The sequence below is a fragment of the Electrophorus electricus genome, chromosome 7, assembly GCF_013358815.1.
Source record: "Electrophorus electricus isolate fEleEle1 chromosome 7, fEleEle1.pri, whole genome shotgun sequence".
Lineage (NCBI taxonomy): Eukaryota > Metazoa > Chordata > Actinopteri > Gymnotiformes > Gymnotidae > Electrophorus > Electrophorus electricus.
This window is the reverse complement of record NC_049541.1, coordinates 8,773,125-8,793,497: the sequence shown is the minus strand read 5'-3', so window position 1 is coordinate 8,793,497 and position 20,373 is coordinate 8,773,125. Positions and strand designations below refer to the sequence as shown.

At 39.1% G+C, this 20,373-nt stretch overlaps 1 protein-coding gene and 2 long non-coding RNA genes across 5 annotated transcripts in view; all 3 read right to left on the bottom strand.

Annotated features, from left to right (window-relative positions):
• dip2cb (disco-interacting protein 2 homolog Cb) overlaps positions 1 to 15,386 on the bottom strand; it is a 34,748-nt gene extending 19,362 nt beyond the window's left edge. Inside the window, exons 1-11 of one of the 2 annotated variants that reach the window (XM_035527952.1) lie at positions 14,328 to 15,386; positions 7,730 to 7,801; positions 7,489 to 7,596; positions 7,051 to 7,191; positions 6,503 to 6,685; positions 5,889 to 6,023; positions 4,944 to 5,081; positions 4,496 to 4,615; positions 4,023 to 4,220; positions 3,018 to 3,109; positions 91 to 201 (exon numbers count right to left, since the gene is read on the bottom strand). In XM_035527952.1, the coding sequence (XP_035383845.1) occupies positions 91 to 201; positions 3,018 to 3,109; positions 4,023 to 4,220; positions 4,496 to 4,615; positions 4,944 to 5,081; positions 5,889 to 6,023; positions 6,503 to 6,685; positions 7,051 to 7,191; positions 7,489 to 7,596; positions 7,730 to 7,801; positions 14,328 to 14,406 (1,377 nt within the window). In that variant the 5' untranslated portion in view covers positions 14,407 to 15,386. The remainder of the gene's footprint in view (positions 1 to 90; positions 202 to 3,017; positions 3,110 to 4,022; positions 4,221 to 4,495; positions 4,616 to 4,943; positions 5,082 to 5,888; positions 6,024 to 6,502; positions 6,686 to 7,050; positions 7,192 to 7,488; positions 7,597 to 7,729; positions 7,802 to 14,327) is intronic. The other variant, XM_035527953.1, reaches the window with a different exon arrangement.
• A 1,121-nt stretch (positions 15,387 to 16,507) lies between these two features.
• Positions 16,508 to 17,262, bottom strand: LOC113584132. The gene is made up of 2 exons (XR_003411384.2): positions 17,191 to 17,262; positions 16,508 to 17,073 (listed from the first exon to the last, which is right to left on the bottom strand). It is a non-coding gene; the product is annotated as an uncharacterized LOC113584132 (long non-coding RNA).
• Positions 17,263 to 17,359: 97 nt separating this feature from the next.
• LOC113584131 lies at positions 17,360 to 19,740 on the bottom strand. Of its 2 annotated transcripts, XR_003411383.2 has the most exons (4): positions 19,367 to 19,740; positions 18,418 to 18,440; positions 17,578 to 17,666; positions 17,360 to 17,482 (listed from the first exon to the last, which is right to left on the bottom strand). It is a non-coding gene; the product is annotated as an uncharacterized LOC113584131 (long non-coding RNA). The 2 variants fall into 2 exon arrangements; XR_003411382.2 differs by having other exon boundaries at positions 18,418 to 19,734.
• Positions 19,741 to 20,373: the final 633 nt, after the last annotated feature.

Below are 20,373 nucleotides of genomic sequence, written 5' to 3'. Positions count from 1 at the left end.
TAAGCATCAGGCCTTTTATGGCAGTTTTAATATATCTGTCTTTTATTTATGCAATGTCTTTTGGAAACAGACATTCTGAGTGGGCATTACCTTTTTGGTGAGTGGCACCTCGATTGGTACTGGTACAACTTCAGCTAACAGACATCCATAAAATGCTACCACGAATGCAGCAGGGTCATTATTGGGGTACACCAATGCCACCTGATGCAAACACACCCACATACACACATGCAAGTGAGGATCTGGTAAGAATTACATCAACAAAGACACACAAACAATTACAGCGTCATAATTTATCATCTGATCTTCCACCAACTCAAAATCAATAAAGACGGCCTTTTTTAACAAACAACACACTAGAGTTATACTGTTATTACATTAATCAACAAAAAGTTGAAACAATCAAGATAATTGATTGAAAATGTATTTAAAGCCTTGTAAACACTCAATAATATGTGGAACCTCCCTTACTGATAAAAATCTTCATCACATGCTTTTATAGATGCTGATCAATTCTGTTCAGTGCTTATGAGGAAATCTGACCAGTTGCTCTATATAAAACTCTTAAAATTTGTATATATTTTAAGTCTTGCCTGAATTGCGTGATTTAGATCAGTGAGACTACAATGGGACTGAGGTCACGACTTTTCACTCACGTAATTCTTCTGTTTTGGCAAGCTTTAATTGCATCACTGATAATTCCGATAATGAGTATCCGTTGCTGGCTCTGTTGGCAATGATTTAGCGATTACATTGACTAACTTTTTGAAAAAAGAAAATGACAAAATCTCTTTCATGTCTCTTAAGGAAAAATAATCAAACCAAAATGTCAGTAATTAAAGTACCTTAATGTTAAAGCTACACCTCATTTATATATGTGCAACCACATGCGCAATCACCATACATGTGCAGAGAGACCAGTATTTGTATTTGTATCTGTACTTGTTGTTGAAGCAAAATTATTTGTATTTGAATTCAAATAAAAGGGCATCAATGTTGGAAAATGGGGTAGGGATTGAGTGGTCAAAAATATACTGCTAACTATGGAGGTAACTTAACCAGTAGACATCAAAGCTAACAATTGCGCTAACTAGCTATAGATCTTGCTGTCTGCTAAAGAGGGGAGTAGCCTAACAGGCTAATCCTTATCAAGAGCAGATGCAATTCGATACAATCAGACAAAAGTTATACCTACTTCTACACTGCCAACAATAGGCTAAGTTGCAGGGCTAACACGTGAATGCTATCTTAATCTCATCCTGGTCAAACAAGCTCTGCTGTGTCCGTGTCTTCTAAGCTGAAATAGTGGCACAGCAAATTTGCTAGAAGAGCTATAAATATCAGTCTAATTCTCCAGTTTGATATCTGCAACCATGTGACACACAGGCTGACTGAGCACTGAGAACAGAGCTAACATAGGCTAATCTCCTCGTCCCAGTCAAACAAACTTCACTTCAAATATTGCAGGTCCAATAGGAAGACAAAAGGAAAATAACGTTACAATAAACTACGTTAGTTATGAGGAACACAAGCTGTCATTATTTTTCTGCCCGGTACAAATAATTTCTTTCAAAAATATCTCAAATATTTCTAAAAACCCAGTATTTGTGTTTTGCCAATTACCACATCTAAGACAACATCAATACTAGAACTAATTGTAGGTTTAAAAAAAAACTAAGTTAAATAAATTCAATTCAAATCAAATGTATTTGTATAGTGATTTTTTATAACACACAAAGCAACTTTGCAGAAATCAGCTTTACAGAGAAGCTGGATCCAGGCCTCTAATGAGCAAGCCAAGGCAAAAGTGATGAGGAAGAACTTTCTAAGCTCTAGAGGAAGAAACCTTGGATGAACCAATGCTCAGAAGGTGAACCCATCCTCCTCTGGTCGACACTGGATGGCAAACTAACAACACAGAATAAATGAAGACTTAAATGATTAATCTGAATATATCTGCCAGATGATTGTTAAACAATGAGAACCAATAAGCAGTTCTAGTCAGAATCCACAGAGGAGACATGTGAACACAGTTTAGCAGGAGTGGAGGAGGAGGTTGTTATGGGCTATTCTATAAATATAAAACAGCTGCCAAAATTGAACACTGATTTGAGTTCTGATGTTAATTTACTCTTGTGTTTTGCATCAGTGTTCAATGATTCCTTATTCAAGACACATTAGCACAGATGCTATTAAGTGTTGGGGATGCCTGCAGATTCACAGCTGCAATCCTGGTGTTCTTTGTTAGTTGCATGTTATTCAGTTTCTTCTATCAGCCTGCCTGTGGACTGTTGTAGGCTCTTTAAAAAAGTTCTTTAAAAACACTTTTTAGCCTGTTTTGGTCTAATATTTTTGTCTTGGTGACCATAAATCTGCTTTTGGTCTTGGTGACCATAAATCAAAAAGACATAACATTCAATTAATTTTCCTTTAGAGGTCCTTCTGAGATCTTTTTTGACTGTGCTATAGTTCACTTTTCTATATTTGCACCATACTGCATGCATTACAACTGAATTCAAGTTAACCAAAATTGTGTTTTGTTGTTATATCGACGGGATCTAAACCAGACCTGAAGTGATTTAAAACACCCGAGTCTAATTAAACCCTCATCAAGCAATCATTATTGTAGAGGTTCACATACCTTGATGGTTTCAACTATTTGTTCAGTAAATATATAGCAACATAAATAGCTGTATTTGTGTTCAAATAAGATTATTTCTTCATTATATATTATTACCAATTATATCAAGGTCAGACCACATTTTAAGAATTATTCATGCAGACATCAAGATAATTGGAAAATGCTCGCAGTCTTTAAATGCACTTTTTTATTTTCAGATTATTTATTTTTCTTAGCCATTCACCTTTCAATTCAAAATCACCAAACTTTTCAATAAGCTTTTGTGAAAAAGGTGATAGTATTTGAATACAGATAGAAAGTGCAAAAGTACTGAATGTAGTAAAACTGCGGATAGGCAGCGTCTAAGCTTCATTAATGAAGCTAGTGTCAGTCTTACCCTGTCTCCTGGATGGATGATGGGTTCCTGCTTGGTTCCAAGTTTGTGGAGAATGTAGTAGGCCACCTTCATACTCCTGGACCAGAGCTTACCTAGAAACACACACACACACACACACGCACGCACGCACACACACACGCACGCACGCACACACACACACACACACACACACACACACACACACACACAAATGAACTCACTGCACACTGAACTCATTATTTTGCTGTTTATACATGCCTTTCAGGCTCAGAATGAGTACATAGGACACAGTGAGTGAGTAGCAAGGTTTCCATAGAATTATGCCAAGTCATACAATGCATACAGTTATGCAGGTTGGCAGAAACCTTGGGTGCATGGAAAGGGCCCTGTACTTTTGGTGCTGACCCACTCTCACACACACATGCACACCCTCTCACACACTGAAAGCAGGTTTCCACTGTGACAAACAAAAACTATTGATGGACCCTTGATTCAATGTGATATAAAAGTGACCCATTTTACCAAAGTGAAAAGCAGTCTGGTACTGTCTGGTACTGTACAGTCTGATTTAGTGAGATAGAAAGCATAGCTGCATTTGTGCACGTGTGCGTGTGTGTGTGTGTGTGAGTGAGTGTGAGAGAGAGAGAGAGAGAGAGAGAGAGAGAGAGAATGAATGTATGTGAATTTTTATCTGTAACATGAGAATATGACTGGGTCAGTGTATAAATAAAAAGCTGCAGCAGTGAGACATGAAGATGCTAACAAAGACCCATAATAACCCTGAACTCCTGATGTCATGCTCAAGAAAAAAAGAGAAAGGGAGAACATCATTAACATCCAGCTCTGATTACTGTATCATCGATTTATTATTCAGGCAATCAACTCATCTTGCACAGAATATTCATCAGTTTAGATTGGATAGGAGAGTATATGTTATATATGTGCAAGTGTTAGAGAGTTAAAACTCCTACAGTTTTCTAATGGGAACAATAACAAAGTACTTAGAGTGCATGTTTCTGTCCATACCGTATGTGAGTGTGTATGGTTGTTTAGTATTGGCGTGTGTGATGGTCAAACATGGTGCTTTTGGTGCAATCGCTCCCCAGCGCTGAAGGGCCGCCTCCACAGAGGCGGGGCAGTTCTTGAATCTGCACAGCTCCTCCCCTTGTGCTATTGCTGACTCTGCTCCTTCTGGGCGGGGTAAAGAAGGATCAGGCTGTTGTACTGCAGGGGAAATATTAGGATAATGTTACTACCAACACTTACAGAAAAACAATACAATATTAATATTACCTAAACCTAGCAGTAACATACACAATCCAGTACACAAAATAAGTAGATGGAAACATATTCCAATCCAAAATAGAATGTACTGCAGAATACTATAACATGCAATCAGATTAATGTAAGCATGAATGGGTGTTTAAACTTATTCATTAAATGAATTATACTAACAGCATTATTGTCTGTACATGTTAATGGTATTTGAGACAGGTTACCTTCCAAAAGTTCCTCAAAGTCATCAACAAAGAACTCTCTCAGTGGACGTCTCTTTGGCTTTTTGAGTGTGTTTACCAGCTGCTGGATCTTAGCAGATACGCGACTACTCACTGGCACTCCTACACACTCGCGCGCACACACACACACACACACACACACACACACACACACACACACACACACACACACACACACACACACACACACACACACACACACACACACACACACAAACAAATACAGCCATGCAACAACAAAAATACACACACAAATACACACACTCAACTAGACACTCAAACACACATTCAGGCATTATCTCTCCAGTGATGGGGTATGTTGCTGGTTACCTGAAATGTTACAGCTACTCAACAACCAGTACTGCTCATGCCTATTCCATCTCACACCCACACACACACACACACCCACACACACAATGAGTTAACTCACCATCCCCTGTCTCCATGAGCTCAGCATTACCATATTTGGGTGAAGGTTTGGTTGGCATGGCAACCTGTAAGTGCTCCACAGTAACAGGGGGTGGGTCTGAGGTGTAGCTCGTGATGTCAGGAGGGGCAGGGTGACTGTCTGTATAAAACAATAATTTATACACATATCAAACTTAAAATTTTGGTTATTTTTTTATTTGGAATTCAGTCCCTCCACTTGTTGCTACACAAAAAACACAAAAATCATTTTTAAAAAATCAAACATTCCATTCAATTATCTAGACTTCTACTACCTCTGACCCTTCTGATCACAGAAATATCAAAAGACATAAGTTTTATGGAACTCACACATGCACCTGAAAATAACTATGCTAAATAAGCTATGCTTTATAGCCTTGGTTTAGAAATTAACACCACCTGCAATCCAGATAGTGAAAATGTCCCAGAAACCCATGTGGGTCCACTGCATTGTTCACTAATCCTCATGATTTCTCCAACATTGTTTTTTTCAAACTGTCAACTACATGAGACAAATAACTCCACCCATCACCAGAGGGCGTTTTCTGATAAACTGCCATTCAGCTGCAAACTAACTACAAATCATCAGTACCATAGTGCTTTGCAAGTGTCCCAGTGTACTTTTTATTCCAACATTTTCCCACATATTTTATACATATTCATAATTTCAACATGCACCCCTGTATAGTGTGCAACTGTTTATTGTTCATTTGAATTCACATTATATTGCTACATATTTGAAATTAATTTGAACAGAATTCAGCAACTGACATTAGGTTTCCAGTAAGTGTATTCAGTCTACAGAATTGTGAACTGAATATCACACCATAGAATAGTGTTGTGTATAGAGCCTGCTGAGTATTTAGTACAATAAGAGATTTTGCCCATAACCTGGGTAAATGTACCCTGATACACTATGGATACTGACCCTCTGAATCCAGTGATGACCAAGGACGGTCAGATTGGTAGTCATATGTGTGCCGGCCCATGTTACCATTCTCCAAGGGCATGCCCTTTTCACGCAAGCCCCGTCTCTTCAGGGACAGATGAGAAACTGGGCCAACTTGGGGGAGAAAGAAGGAAAGAATCAATTTCTCTCTCATTACTCTCCACATAACTAATTCTCTACTCACATCAACAAGCTGAGACTTTGACTGGTCTGAAATTGATAAAGAGTTAGCATCTCATTAAGAGCTACTTTTAAACAGCTTGCCAACCTACCCTAATTCTTCCCTTAAATGTAACTAAGCTACACTACCCTGGATTCCAATCCTAACCTTTAACCCTGTCTTTTGGGAAGACACTTTTAAAATGAGCTTGCTTTAGAATATTTAATATGTGGGCTGACATTCCAGGTGGCTTACCATGGAGTATGACAGTAGAGAGTAAAGCATTTGGTAAGTATTAGTTAAGAGGGAGGAGTGTCAGGTGTGGTTTTTCTTCCACATTTCAGTTACTTCACTAATCACTGCTTTATGTTTGTTTTATGTGTGTGCACATACGTGTGTTTGCGAAAGGCTGCAGGTAAATGTTTGTGCTCACTGTTGTAATTGTGTGCGCTATTCTCTGCCAGACGTGCTGCGTTGGCAGATCCATTACTGTGTGACGATGATGATGATGTGGTTGATGAAGATGATCCACGTATCGCTCTGCTGATCCAGGCCTCCACCCCGGCACTTGTGGCCCTCCCTAGGGATCCCTCTGCCTCCGAGCTTGATGAGGAGTCTATCAGCATTGGGAGAGATAGCAGGAAAACAGCCAGTCTCAACAACGGCCTAGTGCTGCATGACGGCCAACCATATAAATGTCTGAACTCAGCAGATGTTTTCCACCTTTTGAATGTTTATGTTTGTGTGCGTGTGTGTGTCAAGTTTAAACAGAGGGAAAACCAACCGTTTTGGTTCGTTGGTGAATGGGGGTTTGCATAGTGTATTTGCACTATGTAAGTGCAAGGGAATGTCATTTTCATGAAACCTCTATTATGAGGATTTAGTACAGGCAATAACACACATAAAAAAACAAAAATACACAGACTTTGGAATACACTGACATGGAACCTCTATGTTATGAAACCTTACACACCCACCCACCCACACCGTAGTGACCTGGGGGTGTATATGCCTCCATGGATGTTTGGACAACGAGAGATCGTCGTTTAGAGGGCATGGGGACAGCCATCTTCCTCTCACACTGACGCTCCAACGCTGCCTGCACTGCTTCAGAGTGCACATCTGAGACAGAAGAAAAGCACAACAAACAGTAGGTAGAGGTAGTGAGAGATAGAAGAATGAAGGCATCACCATATTATTGTTATTATTGCTATTACTAATACTATTATCATAATTCTTATAATATTTCATTTTATTATAATTATTTTCACTAGAAACATCACATCAAAACTACATACTTGAAAATGCTTTGGCACATGCTGCAATCTATTACTGGATGCAATAAGAAACACGTCAAATGAGTTGAGTGTGTGTATATACGCTCTTGTGTGCGCATGCACACGGATGCTTGCATGTTACCTGAACGATATCGTTCATCCCGAGAGCCAGTAGAGCGACGCCGTTGGTAACGAGATGAGGAAGATGATGATGAAGAAGGGGTGACAGGGGCTCGAGATTCCGCCCCTACTGTAAACACAAACAGACCCAAACTCTTTTTGACTTCCAAGAAGAGAAAACCGCAAAGCTCAGCAAATCATCCTGTATAAAGTGTATACACTACAACAGGTTGCATGCAAGAGGGTGTCTCTCTGTGTGTTACCTGGTACATGGGGCAAGTAGGCTCGAATGAGTTTTGCCCTTTTCTTCTCGTAACCCTTCTGCGTGATGTCCCCTACAAACGAGAACAGGAGCAATACTCAAAATCCACAGCTATTAGGAACTACAATAAGTCACCACAAATGTCAGTGAAATAAAGCTGATCTCATTCAGCCAAAGCTTTTTAGGTGATAAAGACATCTCCCTCATGCATGGCAAGTTCCTAACAAATTGAAATAGTGTGTAAAATAAGGTTTGCTAGCAGTGTTTACATTTGAAACTTTTCTATTTTGTCAGACAAATACTACAAAAGGCCCAATACAAAATTAGTTCAATTAGTCTTCATCCATATAACAAGAAATGAACAACAGCAACAACAACAAAACCCTCAAATACAGACCACATATCTAAACTAAAGCCTTTCACTCCTATGATATTCTATGTGCTTTGCTTGTGTGTGTTTGTCACCAAAGAATTCTAAGGAAACTAATAAAGAATTCATCAAAAATTGAGTAATCACGCTTCCTTCAGATATTACTATTATTATTATTGTGATTCTTCTGTTACTATTGTAACTGCAATTTTCTTCAGGATTGATATGGTTTATTTATATCTAAAAAACGAATTTAAAACAATGAATAAAAAGGCATTTGTCCTGTTAGCATAATATTTAAAGTACTTCAATGACTTAAAAAAAAAAAGAGTTAGAGAAAGAAAGTGGAAAAAGATCTTTTGCTCAGAAACTGCTTTTCTTTCCAATTTTACTGCTAACCTGATTTAATACATGAAGTACAAGGAGAAAAAAGATTTTCTTCCCCTTATACAACAAGCAGTATATGCTCATAATACCTACATTTTTGTCAGGTAATTGAAATGATATCTGCATCTCATCCTGCTAAACACATATGCATACATTTTTAGAATTTTGGGGCATCAACAATTGTTTGTACAACAAAGAAATTTGAAATGACAGTGTAATAGTGTTAAATAACTACTGAGGTTGGCTTGATTTAATGTTTTCATGCCACATCCCAGAATACTACCAAACTCAAGGACTGTACCCATGATGACAGAAAAAGAGGAAATGAGGACAGGGATGAGTTTCTCCCTAGAGATAATGTCCCTTAACAGTAATGAAAAGAGAAAGAGAGAGAGAGAGAGAGAGAGAGAGAGAGAGAGAGAGAGAGAGAGAGAGAGGGATTCATACATCCATGATCTATGTCAGAAGCAGTTTTAATCTTTCCAGATATTTTCCTTGAACTATGCTAAAATCTAGTACAGCAACTTTTAAAATAATTCCAATTATTATTTCATGACCATCATATACATGCAGCACACAGGCAAAAAATGAATAGACGGTAGAGTCAAAGCTCACATTCCCCAAACTGGGTTAGTGGGTCTTCAGAGAGCTGACCAACAAACAATTAGAATGTGTACGTACGCGTACGCGCGCGCGCGCGCGCACGCACACACACACACACACACACACACACACACACACACACACACACACACACACACACACACACACACACTTATATGACAAAAAGGATTATATAATAATAAAGCTGTTCCAAGCAGACATATATGACTTCAGGGAAAGACACATTCAGCAGGGACACTGCCATTCTGGATGACCTCACAATGATTCGATGTAACTTCATTTCTTTAAATGATGTAATATGTCTTGAATTCTCAAATATGTTAAAAAATACTCATGTCTCGTTGAATTCTCATGTTAAAATGAGCACAATATTTACCTCTGCACCTATAGTACATAAATCTGCTCACCTGTACCACACACAGCTATCAGTGAGCCAGTCCATGCTGGACATAGACATGGCATCTGGACCTAGAGTTTTTTTTTTATGTTTTATAATACATAGAAATTTAGATTTTTGTCCAGCACATGCTTTATGGAATATTACTACCTTCAGATTGCTGCATCACTCTGCATTTTTACACCTAGATTAAAATAATTCTATAAAAATGTTTTCCAAAAGTGGTCTCAGGTCTATTGTTTCTAAGTGTGAAATGTAGCTGTACTTTGCAGTTTTGTTTTTTACTGACTTCCAAAGTAGCAGCAGCAGCTCCAAAAAAGTATTGTTAAAAAGTCACAAGTTCTCCACTTCACAACGATGCTTCTAACAAGCGGAAAGGCAGAGTCATTTCTTCTCCCATCTCTCATTAACGCATTACCAGACATTCTGCAGAAACTTATTACTAGTGATTACTGTCTATTACTTCAGTTTTCTTCTCAGAGAGCCTTTTTATGAGCTCACAAAATATCTGTCAAGAGTCACAAAGTAGCAAGTCATAACGCCTAACCTAAAATGTAACCGGAAAGAGTTGAAAAGGCTAAGTAGTTTAAAACGTCTACATGGTGGTTTGTGAACTCATCTAGAATATAATAAAGATTCAGTCTAAAACACAACAGCAGGGAAGTATATGAGCATGTTTTCATCTCCACAAAAGCATGTGACAGACGACTGCTGATTTAATTTAGAATTATTCAAATTGTTAAGCAAATGCTTCTGTTTGAACAATGAAACCACCTCATGCATGTGTGGATGATGGACACACACTGATCTTTATTACAGGCAACAGTAGTCAAGCTTGTCACTATGGCAGCCTCGACATGAAGCCCAGGCCATTTATCGCTTCTTTCGGCAAGTTTCACAAGTTTAGCACAGTTCCCTGATGTCTTAAGGAGAGCGGGTTTGATCATGCATTTGTTTTTGGAAATTCAATTTGAATTAATTGGCACAAATCACTGTCTTGTGTTTGAGATACTCACCCCTTCCCCAAATAGGAGGGCTCATTAGGGATCACAGTGCGAGAAAAGGCATGTATTTTTTCCTTTTTGGTGTGTTGTCCTCATAGTTATTATGCTGCATGCCTTCTCAGTATCCATGGGAATTTCTTTTTGAGAGCCATGTTGCCAAGCTACACTGTGAGCAATGCTCAGGCCTAAACCTCCACCTGAAGATCTGTGACTACAGGGAACCATCTGTAGTTTAAACTTTAGTGCAGTGTCACTGAGCATTTACATGAGATGCTGCTAATGCAAATCTCAGAAAAACCTCATAATGTGGTGTTAAAGAAAAAAGGTTACAGGGGGTTATGGGCTCAGGTCAAAGCAGCTACTGTACAGCTACAGTGCAGTCAGTCACTGAGTTTATTCATGTATGAGTGCACACATATACACACACACATTATTCACGTCAAAGTTAAATCATTTAACATGTGATATAAATTTAAGAAGCACAGTCAAATAAAGGCTGCACTTTGCACGTGCAAATGAACAATATCCAATAACATTGCCAATATTCTTTTACTTCTGAGCAATGATGGAAGCTCTCACAAACATTATCTAAAATATCACATAGAAACAGAAACAATTGTACAGATCCAGCCAAAAACAACAGTACATATCCTCCTCATACTACCGCTTTCTCTTGCTCTCTCTGACAAATACACACACTGCTTCTCATTCTAACAAACCCCCTCTCTCCAGAACATGTTGTGATATGGGATAATAAAACTGTATGTAGGTCACAGGCTTATTCACTCTGTCAATTACTGTGCATGCACCTACCCACCCACCCACACACACACACACAATGTAATTGTGGCTTTTAGCACATCTTGAAATATTAAAAAATATACATCTGTAGTGTGTGTGTAATGTGTAACTATGGGTCTATACTTCACACCCATGCAGAAGCTCACACACTCACACACAAACACACACAGCATAAGGTCAACCATGGTTCTATTTTGAGAAAACGCTGAGCAGTAGTTTCACAGGAGTTGTCATAACATCCAGCTCTCCATTTGTTGCCTTAAGAGACTGAAGCTGACCAACAAGAAGGATATCAGTTAAAGCCTGGCCCCAGTTTTAGAAAACCACACCTTCTTTTTGCAAACCATAAGGATTTACAAAAATGTGCCATTTTTGTAACTATAAAGGCAGAGAATACCCAATTACAGTGATGGCTAAGCACCTAGTACCATTTCAGTCCATTTTTCTGTGGGTCCAGAGCCATATTGTCCCTCTATCCTTGCTATCACCACACCTGAGCCAGTTGATCATGTTATGTAAACACAAGTACCTGGCAACAGTGAGCTGGGTGCAAGAACAGAGCAGCGGCAAAGATTGGTTAGGAGACCTGAGGACTGGATTAGTAACAACTGATCTGCGTATGCCTGGAATGCAGAATGGGGCCCTGGACAGACTACTCCATTCACATACTTCAGAATAAATTAAAAATAGCAACAGATGATGTTGGACAGCTGCAGTCATACATACAATGGGCAACCTGACCCCAGGAATGAATCCTCCTCCCCTCTCTTTCTACATCTCCATTTCTGCTATTCTGCTTGTCCTGCCCAGGACACACACATGTACATAATGGGAGGTTGTTGCGCATATAAACATACGGAGTCTGAATAACCAATAGGAGACAATGTCACATGACTGAGACTAAAAATAGCCCATTGCTTCCTTCTGCTTCTCATGCAGGTCTGATTCACATATATAACAGTATACGTTTCATCTATTAAATTAAAACATGCGTATACATGCACACACACAGACACACACACACACACATGCACTCTCTTCCATTGTCATGGAAGTGAATGTAGACCTGTCCAAAAACTTTCTTAATTTATGCCACATGTATATTCACATACACAATAAGGGTAGAACTGAAAATGTAAAAATAAAATATTAATTTATGACTACCTGGATGTATCGCAAGAGAGGGAGTGTGAGTATGTTTATGCATGTACACACATAAGCACCCACACAGAAGAAAGAGTTTGCTTATTAAAGTACCAGTACAGCACCTGTCCTGTAGCAATACACCTGGTAACATATCCAACAGAGCAGTCTCTCTCTCACGCACATATGCACAGGCACTTGCACACACACGCACACACAATATCCCATACAGAGACATATCTGACAGACAGAGATAAAATAAATAAGAGAGAGAGAGAGAGCGCTCATAAAAGCAGACAAATTTTGATACATGTAGTCTTGCACTGCACAGAACTAAGGGGTAATGTGAGAAAATATCATTATTACTTGATGTAAAGTTAATCAAAAATTAAAAGCTAAAAGACACGGACCAGCAAAGGGTGTGTCCGTTTAAGAAAAACAGACTGGAGAGCAAACTGCATGGCAAAATATTCACTGCATATTACATGCAATACATACTAAAGAAAGTAAAGGACATGTATGTGTATGTATAGGCATATCTATGTTTACATTCAACATACAGTATGTCAATCTCCCAACAAGTGTCATGATCCTGCAGGCTTTTGTCCCCTCAACCAATCACATTACAGAACAATAAAGATTGAACCAATCAGAAGGAAGTACAGAAACCTTATAAAAACTAGCACGTCACAGAAAACAATTAAACTGAATCAACATTACCGGCCAGGTTACAATGTTTTTAAGGAAGTCTCCCAAAAGGGTTTTTAATGGACAGACAAATCAACCCTATATAACCCCTATATCTCTGAAAAGTTCATGTTCTAACACTAAACCAATACCTATTCACTGGTATACAGTAATTAAGCCATATCCATGGCCCTGACTTTCAAATTGGTTTTCCTTTTGATGTCAGCTCCTTTGTGTCTTCATTCTCTAGACACAAGCATTTATTCTTTTTTTCTCAATAATTAATTCCCAGACTCACTCTTTTTATGTCCCTCTCACTTATACAAATGCACACACAAAGGCATAGATGATATGCATAAGAGATCATGAATGTATAGGAAGAGGTTAAAACCACTAAGTAAAAACATGTGTCTATCCTTTTGCTTAGTGGAATGATGCAATGTACATGAAACAAGTCTGCTTTTGCTTGTGACCTACACTCCTGCTTTTCATTCTCACTCACTTAAGCATTGCCATGCTACATTTCTGAGTATTTTCTCCACAGTATGATTATCACATGCCAAAATAACTGTCACTGCTACAACAACGGAATAATTCTAATGTCGAGAGTGAGACAGTAGAAAAAGCACAGGGTGTAGGTTGTTTTGAGACATACGCCTTTAATACAAATCTGTGTCCTTTTTACGCGCCAAACGCACCGCTTGACATGGGTTCCGACTGCGCGAAGTAGTCAACACCATAATCACTTGAAATTGCGAGAAAAACAAAACCCAGTTACACCCACAGCGCGTGACTGGAGCTACAAAGGGGGCGCTTAGATAGCGCTTCTAGACCACTAGTATGTGCCAAAGAAGCAAAAGATGAGGTGCTTGTGTATGCTGTTTGTGGTAGAGACAGAATGAAAAAGTCACTCCATGGTGTTCTTCAGTGTCCACTGGACGTTTTCTTCGCGTCATCCAAGGTCATCGGGACCGTTGGACCGTTTTCCAAACAGAAGATTACAGCACCGCGCGCATAAGCCCTGTACAACGAACTGAAATACCCAAAAGAGAGGCCCGTGCAGATTTAAGATACATTATGTCAAATTTGGATCTACGCGCTAATATGCTCCTTTTATTCCCGAACCTCCTCCAGTACCACTGGAGACGCTGTATCGTACACACAAACCGGGAAAGTCGCGTCTCACCTTCAGATAGCTCTAGCTCTAGCTCGGCGAGCCGCGCTCGTATCTCCAGAGGCAGCGGTAACGTATCACGGTCCGCCATTCCCACGAAGATGCACCGAGATTCGCTTTCTCCTTGTCTCCTGTAGCCGTGTATTAAATACGGTTCTTCCTCTGAACATAAATGGGCTGCATGAGTCTGAGCGAGGTTCCAACTAGAAACGGAAAGCGAGATATCATATGCCAAGATTTTAACGGTTCTCTGGGACAGACATCAGACCCGTTATCCAGCAGGGGACGACTCCAGTAAAGTAGGATGCTTGTAATCCCAGTGGCTTGTGATACGAAACAGTGAAGTCACTCGGACTAGAACGATGCCTGTGCCCGCTCCTGTGGTGTCGAGTTCACGTGATCTCCGTGCGTGCTCACTCCCAGAGGAGGGCGTTAGAGCGCAAATACAGTCTAACGGAAATCTGCAGCTGTCCCGAGAAAATGAATTTTCCATTTATATTGAGGGCATGTGGAATGATTACCATACCTTTTTAGGATTTTCGGTTTTTGTACAAAATGTAAAAAGTCAGTGAGGTAATCCTTTTTTTTTAAAGGCAAATTTATATAATTTGAGAGAAAGAACATCGTTTGCATAAACTGCACTTTAAAAATGGGAAGAAAAAAACGGCCCGGTTTGTTGGATCAGAAGGAAGCCTCACAGCGTCACAGACATAGCACTTGTCTAATGTTTACTATTTTCTATTTAAGAAAATCCTAAATTTGTGCAAGTTTTCACTTTGTCATATTTTGCGTGGAAGTTTCAAGAATTCACAGGTGGGAAAAGCGTGTATTGTAAACACTGCCTGAAGGACAATGTTAAGACAACTAGCCACAGTAAGACTCATTTTTAAACCAGTGTAGCATAGTCAAATAGTAAATGCTGCTACTTTATTTGCCAAGATACTACTTGCTGCAAGAAAAATGCCGAACTATGCGATACCATGACCCTACAGGCCTGAGTGAGAACCCTCTTCTGAGAAAGAAATAAAGTCATAATTAAAAGTAAAGTTTTGATCTCAATGTAAACAGATATTTATTACATTTAGCTTGAAGTTTTTGTGTTTAAATACAGAGGCCTGAGTATAATTTTTCTGCCATAAAATGCATTGAACACATGCAGACTTTTTTTTTTTTTTTTTTTTAATAAAGTGTTTTTTTAATTTAAAAAATATATTTTTTTTTTCCAGGTCTGGCTCCTAAAGGTAAGTTTGTTGTGTTTCTACTGCATACTTTATTAACACTGCTCTTTCACATGGATGACTATATTGATTTCCAGATTTTCAAAAATTATATTTTCCAAGGCTTTGAAGGCTTAACTGACTGCCCTTTAGAATGTGTTTAAGCCCAGTGAAGAAGAAGCAGAACAGTTTTAGTACAGTAGGGCCTGAAAATACAAAGAAAAACTGTCCATTATGGTTCATTTGAGTAATTTAGCTTACTGCAAAACCCCAAACTACTGCAAAAAGCCAAACAGCACATGTACAAGAAACAATGTAAATGAATAAAATATATTGGTATGAACTACTGCACCCCCAATGAGTCATAACCTTTTGCACACACTAATTAAAGGAAACAATTTTGAGAAGACGTGCAAGGCAAAATCAGCATTGTACCTGAATGGGCATATACAGTAAACAGACAACTTATTTGCAGTATTGGTGACCACCTTGCAGTTTTAGTCACTGTCTAGTTTAATAAGTACACCTTGTAGGCAATATGCAGTATACATGTATACTATTACAGACTAAAAAATTGTGCATGTTGCCAAAGAGAATGTCACCCTTTACCACTAGTAAGAGTAACCATAGGACCCATGCTGACTTGAGAGTTGTCTGCAATCCAGCTGATTTCAGCATGCCAATTAGGACAGAGTGGCAGAGTAGTGCTTGTACACATGAGTATTTTAGCAATGGCTATAGGGGGATCAGTCTGCATCATGGGACACCTATTTAAATATTATCCCCACCTGAGAAACAGGATATCAAACCAGATAAAAATTATAACCAATGAAAACAATGCAACAATCAATATAGTACAGTACATTAAATCAAACACCTTCACTGGAAATTGTTGTACTGTGCCTAACTACTTCACAAACCTGAATGACATTACAAATCCAAGTTAATCTGTAAGGATTAATTTAAACAAAGGAAAAGGCATAAATTAACATTTTATTTAAAAGGGGGTGGGGTCACCAAAGTCAGTTTACAGCTCCCCCCCCCCCCAAAGTATGTGGAGAGCACATTGTGCTTATGTACATCTGAATTTATTACAATTTTGTGTTTAATTTCCACAAATGTGAAAAATGCAAACGACTAGTCAAGCAATGTCAGCCAGTCCATCAAAACCAGTTTTAGTGAGTGTGAATAAGTTTAATAATGTTCAGTGTGTTTAGCCATCACCATGTCCATATATAACCAAAATACAAACAAGTGTTGACATGAATATCAATTACAAGTTTAAACGGAATATTGAATCTTTGAGAAATGCCATTTGTAATTGAACATATTCAGGGAAGAACAAAGTAACAGAAGGAACAACAGTCAGATATAAGCAGTTTCAGAGATGGGTCTCTTTTTTATGGTGCTACTTATAGTGACTGAGCAGCACTGAAAGTACACTTTTAATTTCAGAAACAAACAGTACATAAACAGTGCATCTGAAGTAAAAGAGGGCGGAGGAGGATTAAAGCATTATCTACATGATGCTTCACATGGCACTTAAAAAAAAAAAAAAGACAAGATGTAAGCATATCAAGGCCTGTGCTGTGGTTCCTGAAGTTACTAGATACTGTAGTCTTATACAGAAATTACAGCAGACAAGATCATTCTAGTACCTGCTTGGTGGGGGGTATGGCCACTCCAGCTGATGGGGCTGCTGCTTGAGGTCAAAGGACCACAAGTTCCTAGTGGAGGCAGGAAAGTTCACAGACCAAATAGAGAGATAAGCAGAGGATTCTCAAGAGCATTAGTCAAAAATTGGACTGGTGAAGTGAGGACATGCCTTTTCTGAGGAGCAAAGCTCTGTAGTGAAGACAAGACAGAATAGTCCTTCAGCAAAGCTGCACTAGAGAGCAAGGACCTTGCCCTTATGAATATACTATTCAGCATCACTTCCTCAGATTGCACCTGGCAAAGAGTGTCAGTTTTAGAAAACCATAATTCCTCAAAAAAACCTCCAAATCATGACCCTCTATATTGTCTCTTAAATTGTAAACCATTACCTTGGTCAGGGTAGGAGCCCTCAGCTATTGCTATGGTTTCAGCAGCCACTTTGTCCATGAGTGACAGTTGGTCAGACACTGGCAGTCATCTAGAACAATATTTCATTCAAAACAACCAAAACATTACAAAAGCACTTGTTCATATCAAGGCAATATTACTGTGGTAAAATATTTAACCATAAAGAGATGAGGTGGGGATATACACTTGTATTAAAGATCCAGTACATGGATTCTGGAAGCATGCAACATTTTTAAATCCTGCACATAAGCCATGAAAAGGCTGTTTGCTGGGGGAGTAGCTGCTGAGAATTTGAAAGTCCAGGCCAAGTTCGACACAGCTAAAACCACAGAAAAAGGGGTGACATTTTCATTCAAAATGGGACTGTCCACAACACAGAGGGAAAAAAATGCTACACTAGTTGTCTGAGCTCAGTTCAAGTGTAGAAACCATCATTAAAATGCAAACTTTTTTTTTTCTACTTGCACCTCAGCACTCACAAAGGATTTACATCATTGCTCAGACATTTCACAAGCCCCCCCACCCCCCACAGGCACGCGCGCACGCACACACACACACACACACACACACACACACACACACACACACACACACACACACACACACACACACACACACACACACACACACAGCTTCTCTTGAATAATCAAGGGTGGCAGACATGACTCCCAGCTCTCAGATTTGGCTAATTTTCATCATTGATCCACTACAGGGTGGACCTCAGAGGGATCAGAGCACTCAGGTCTGGTGCCACAGGCAGCAGTACTATGGTGACTTGGACTTACAGCCACTAGAAGCAGTAATGCAGCTGGTTAACTTACCTGCTGTTGCTGCTTCCTGGGGTCTGAAGAAACAAGAGTGTAAACTGACACTGCTCCATAGCATGACAGACTCAACGAATAATAATCATATTTATTTTGTTGGCTGGTAACCAGATTCTGGTGGAGCTAAATGTTAAGTACACATAATAAAAAGACAACGAGGCAAGCCTCGTTGTCTTTTTATTATGTGTACTTAACATTTAACATTGCACACTGCAATCCAGTGCAACTTAACATTGCACACTGCAATCCAGTGCACATACTTTTTTCTAAATACAAGTCTAAGGTTACATTTGAGCAAATAAGATAGGTAACGTATCCTAGCTAGTTAGCAAAGTCCCCCCCCCCTAAAGCGCTTGCCTGCAGCGTCGAGAAATGTTTAGCTAGATAGTGTGAACCACCTTTACTTTGTAACTGATGTTACTTAGACAGCAGGGTAACTAATTAATATGCATGTTGGCATCTTGCAGTGTGAACGCAACAGACTGTACCACTATTTCACTTTAACAAAGGATGTATGGTGTGAAGAAACTCGAGGTGTTCGTCAGTACCCAGACTATAAAATACCTGCTAAAGTTCTCACACAATAGCCTTCTACGGATTTGTAAAATAAACAAGCAGAGGCACAGCTAATAACATTTGTATGATACCTAGCTACCTATATACAGAGTTAATGCTACATGTAGCCAACTAGCTTTAGCTACTTAGGCTAGCTATCTTAACGTTAGCTAATCTACCTTGACTTCCTAACTTTTTTTGACCGAATATCTATCCTCCCAACTTATTTAGCTTGCTAGCTACCTCTAGCAATACATCTTAAATTGCCAACTGTGGGTCCAACGTTTCCCCTTTTTAAATACAAATACCACAGCTTCATAGTTTATACCCGCTTTTCTGCACATTTGCATGTAGGATATTTGCCTGGTACTTAGCCGGCAAGCTAACTTACTTCGATCCAATTCTGTTTGGTCAGGCCAGCAGCCTACTACCCACAACCTCGCTAATGGGTCTGCCAAGCCCCGGTATAACAGTTGAAATCAATAAAGTGGACTTTACGGTATACCTAAAATAAATAAATCGCCAAAAACGTCCACCAATAACTCGTTGAATACACTTAAGTACAACGACGTAGACACCAACGCTCCCGACTTGCAACCAGTACACTTCTATTATGTTCGTACTACAACAACACGCAAAGATTGTTCCGCTCCCCAAGCGTATTTTATACCAGACAAAGTCCGCTCTCACTCCTGGCAACCGAGCTAAACAATCCATCTGAAGAATCACATTTATATATTACACATTAATATAACACTCAACTACCGTTGAGTTAGCTCATGTCCTTCATATTTAATTTTAAATTCTCACCCACGTGCTTTGGAGAGATAAGATGTTCAAGGGGTAATAAGTGCTTTTCTATACTTGACAAGGCTTTCCTTCCAAGCAAGCTGGAAGACTACAAGCTTAGTGTGGTGCCACTTACGATCTATTTTTCAAGTGTTTTGTTTTAAATTGCGAATGTGATCATTATAGCAAGGTACTCATTTTTTGTCCCTAATTTTTTATTCTTAAGTGGCGCAACATCGAGTGTGCAGCGGAATACTGATTCTAAGCATTCAGTTATTTGATCAAGTTCTGTGGGGTTTGAGGGTATCCTAGTCGCAAATGATAAGTCTAGGAGGTTTGCAATAATTCTACATGCAGTGGCTGACATAATCATGTGTCTGCTATGATAGCAAGGCAAGGTTACTATTATTGTGGCTCATATGTAGTTTAAATGAAATTAGGGCATGGTCTGAGATGGCATCTGACTGGGGTAGTATAACTATGTCTACAACATATGTCCACCAGAGTGTGTGGATGTTCTCTTATACATTGAGTGATATAATATAGATCTAAAGGCCAATCTCAGAGGGTCATGGGCACTATTTACATTTATAGTAATTAGCTGACACA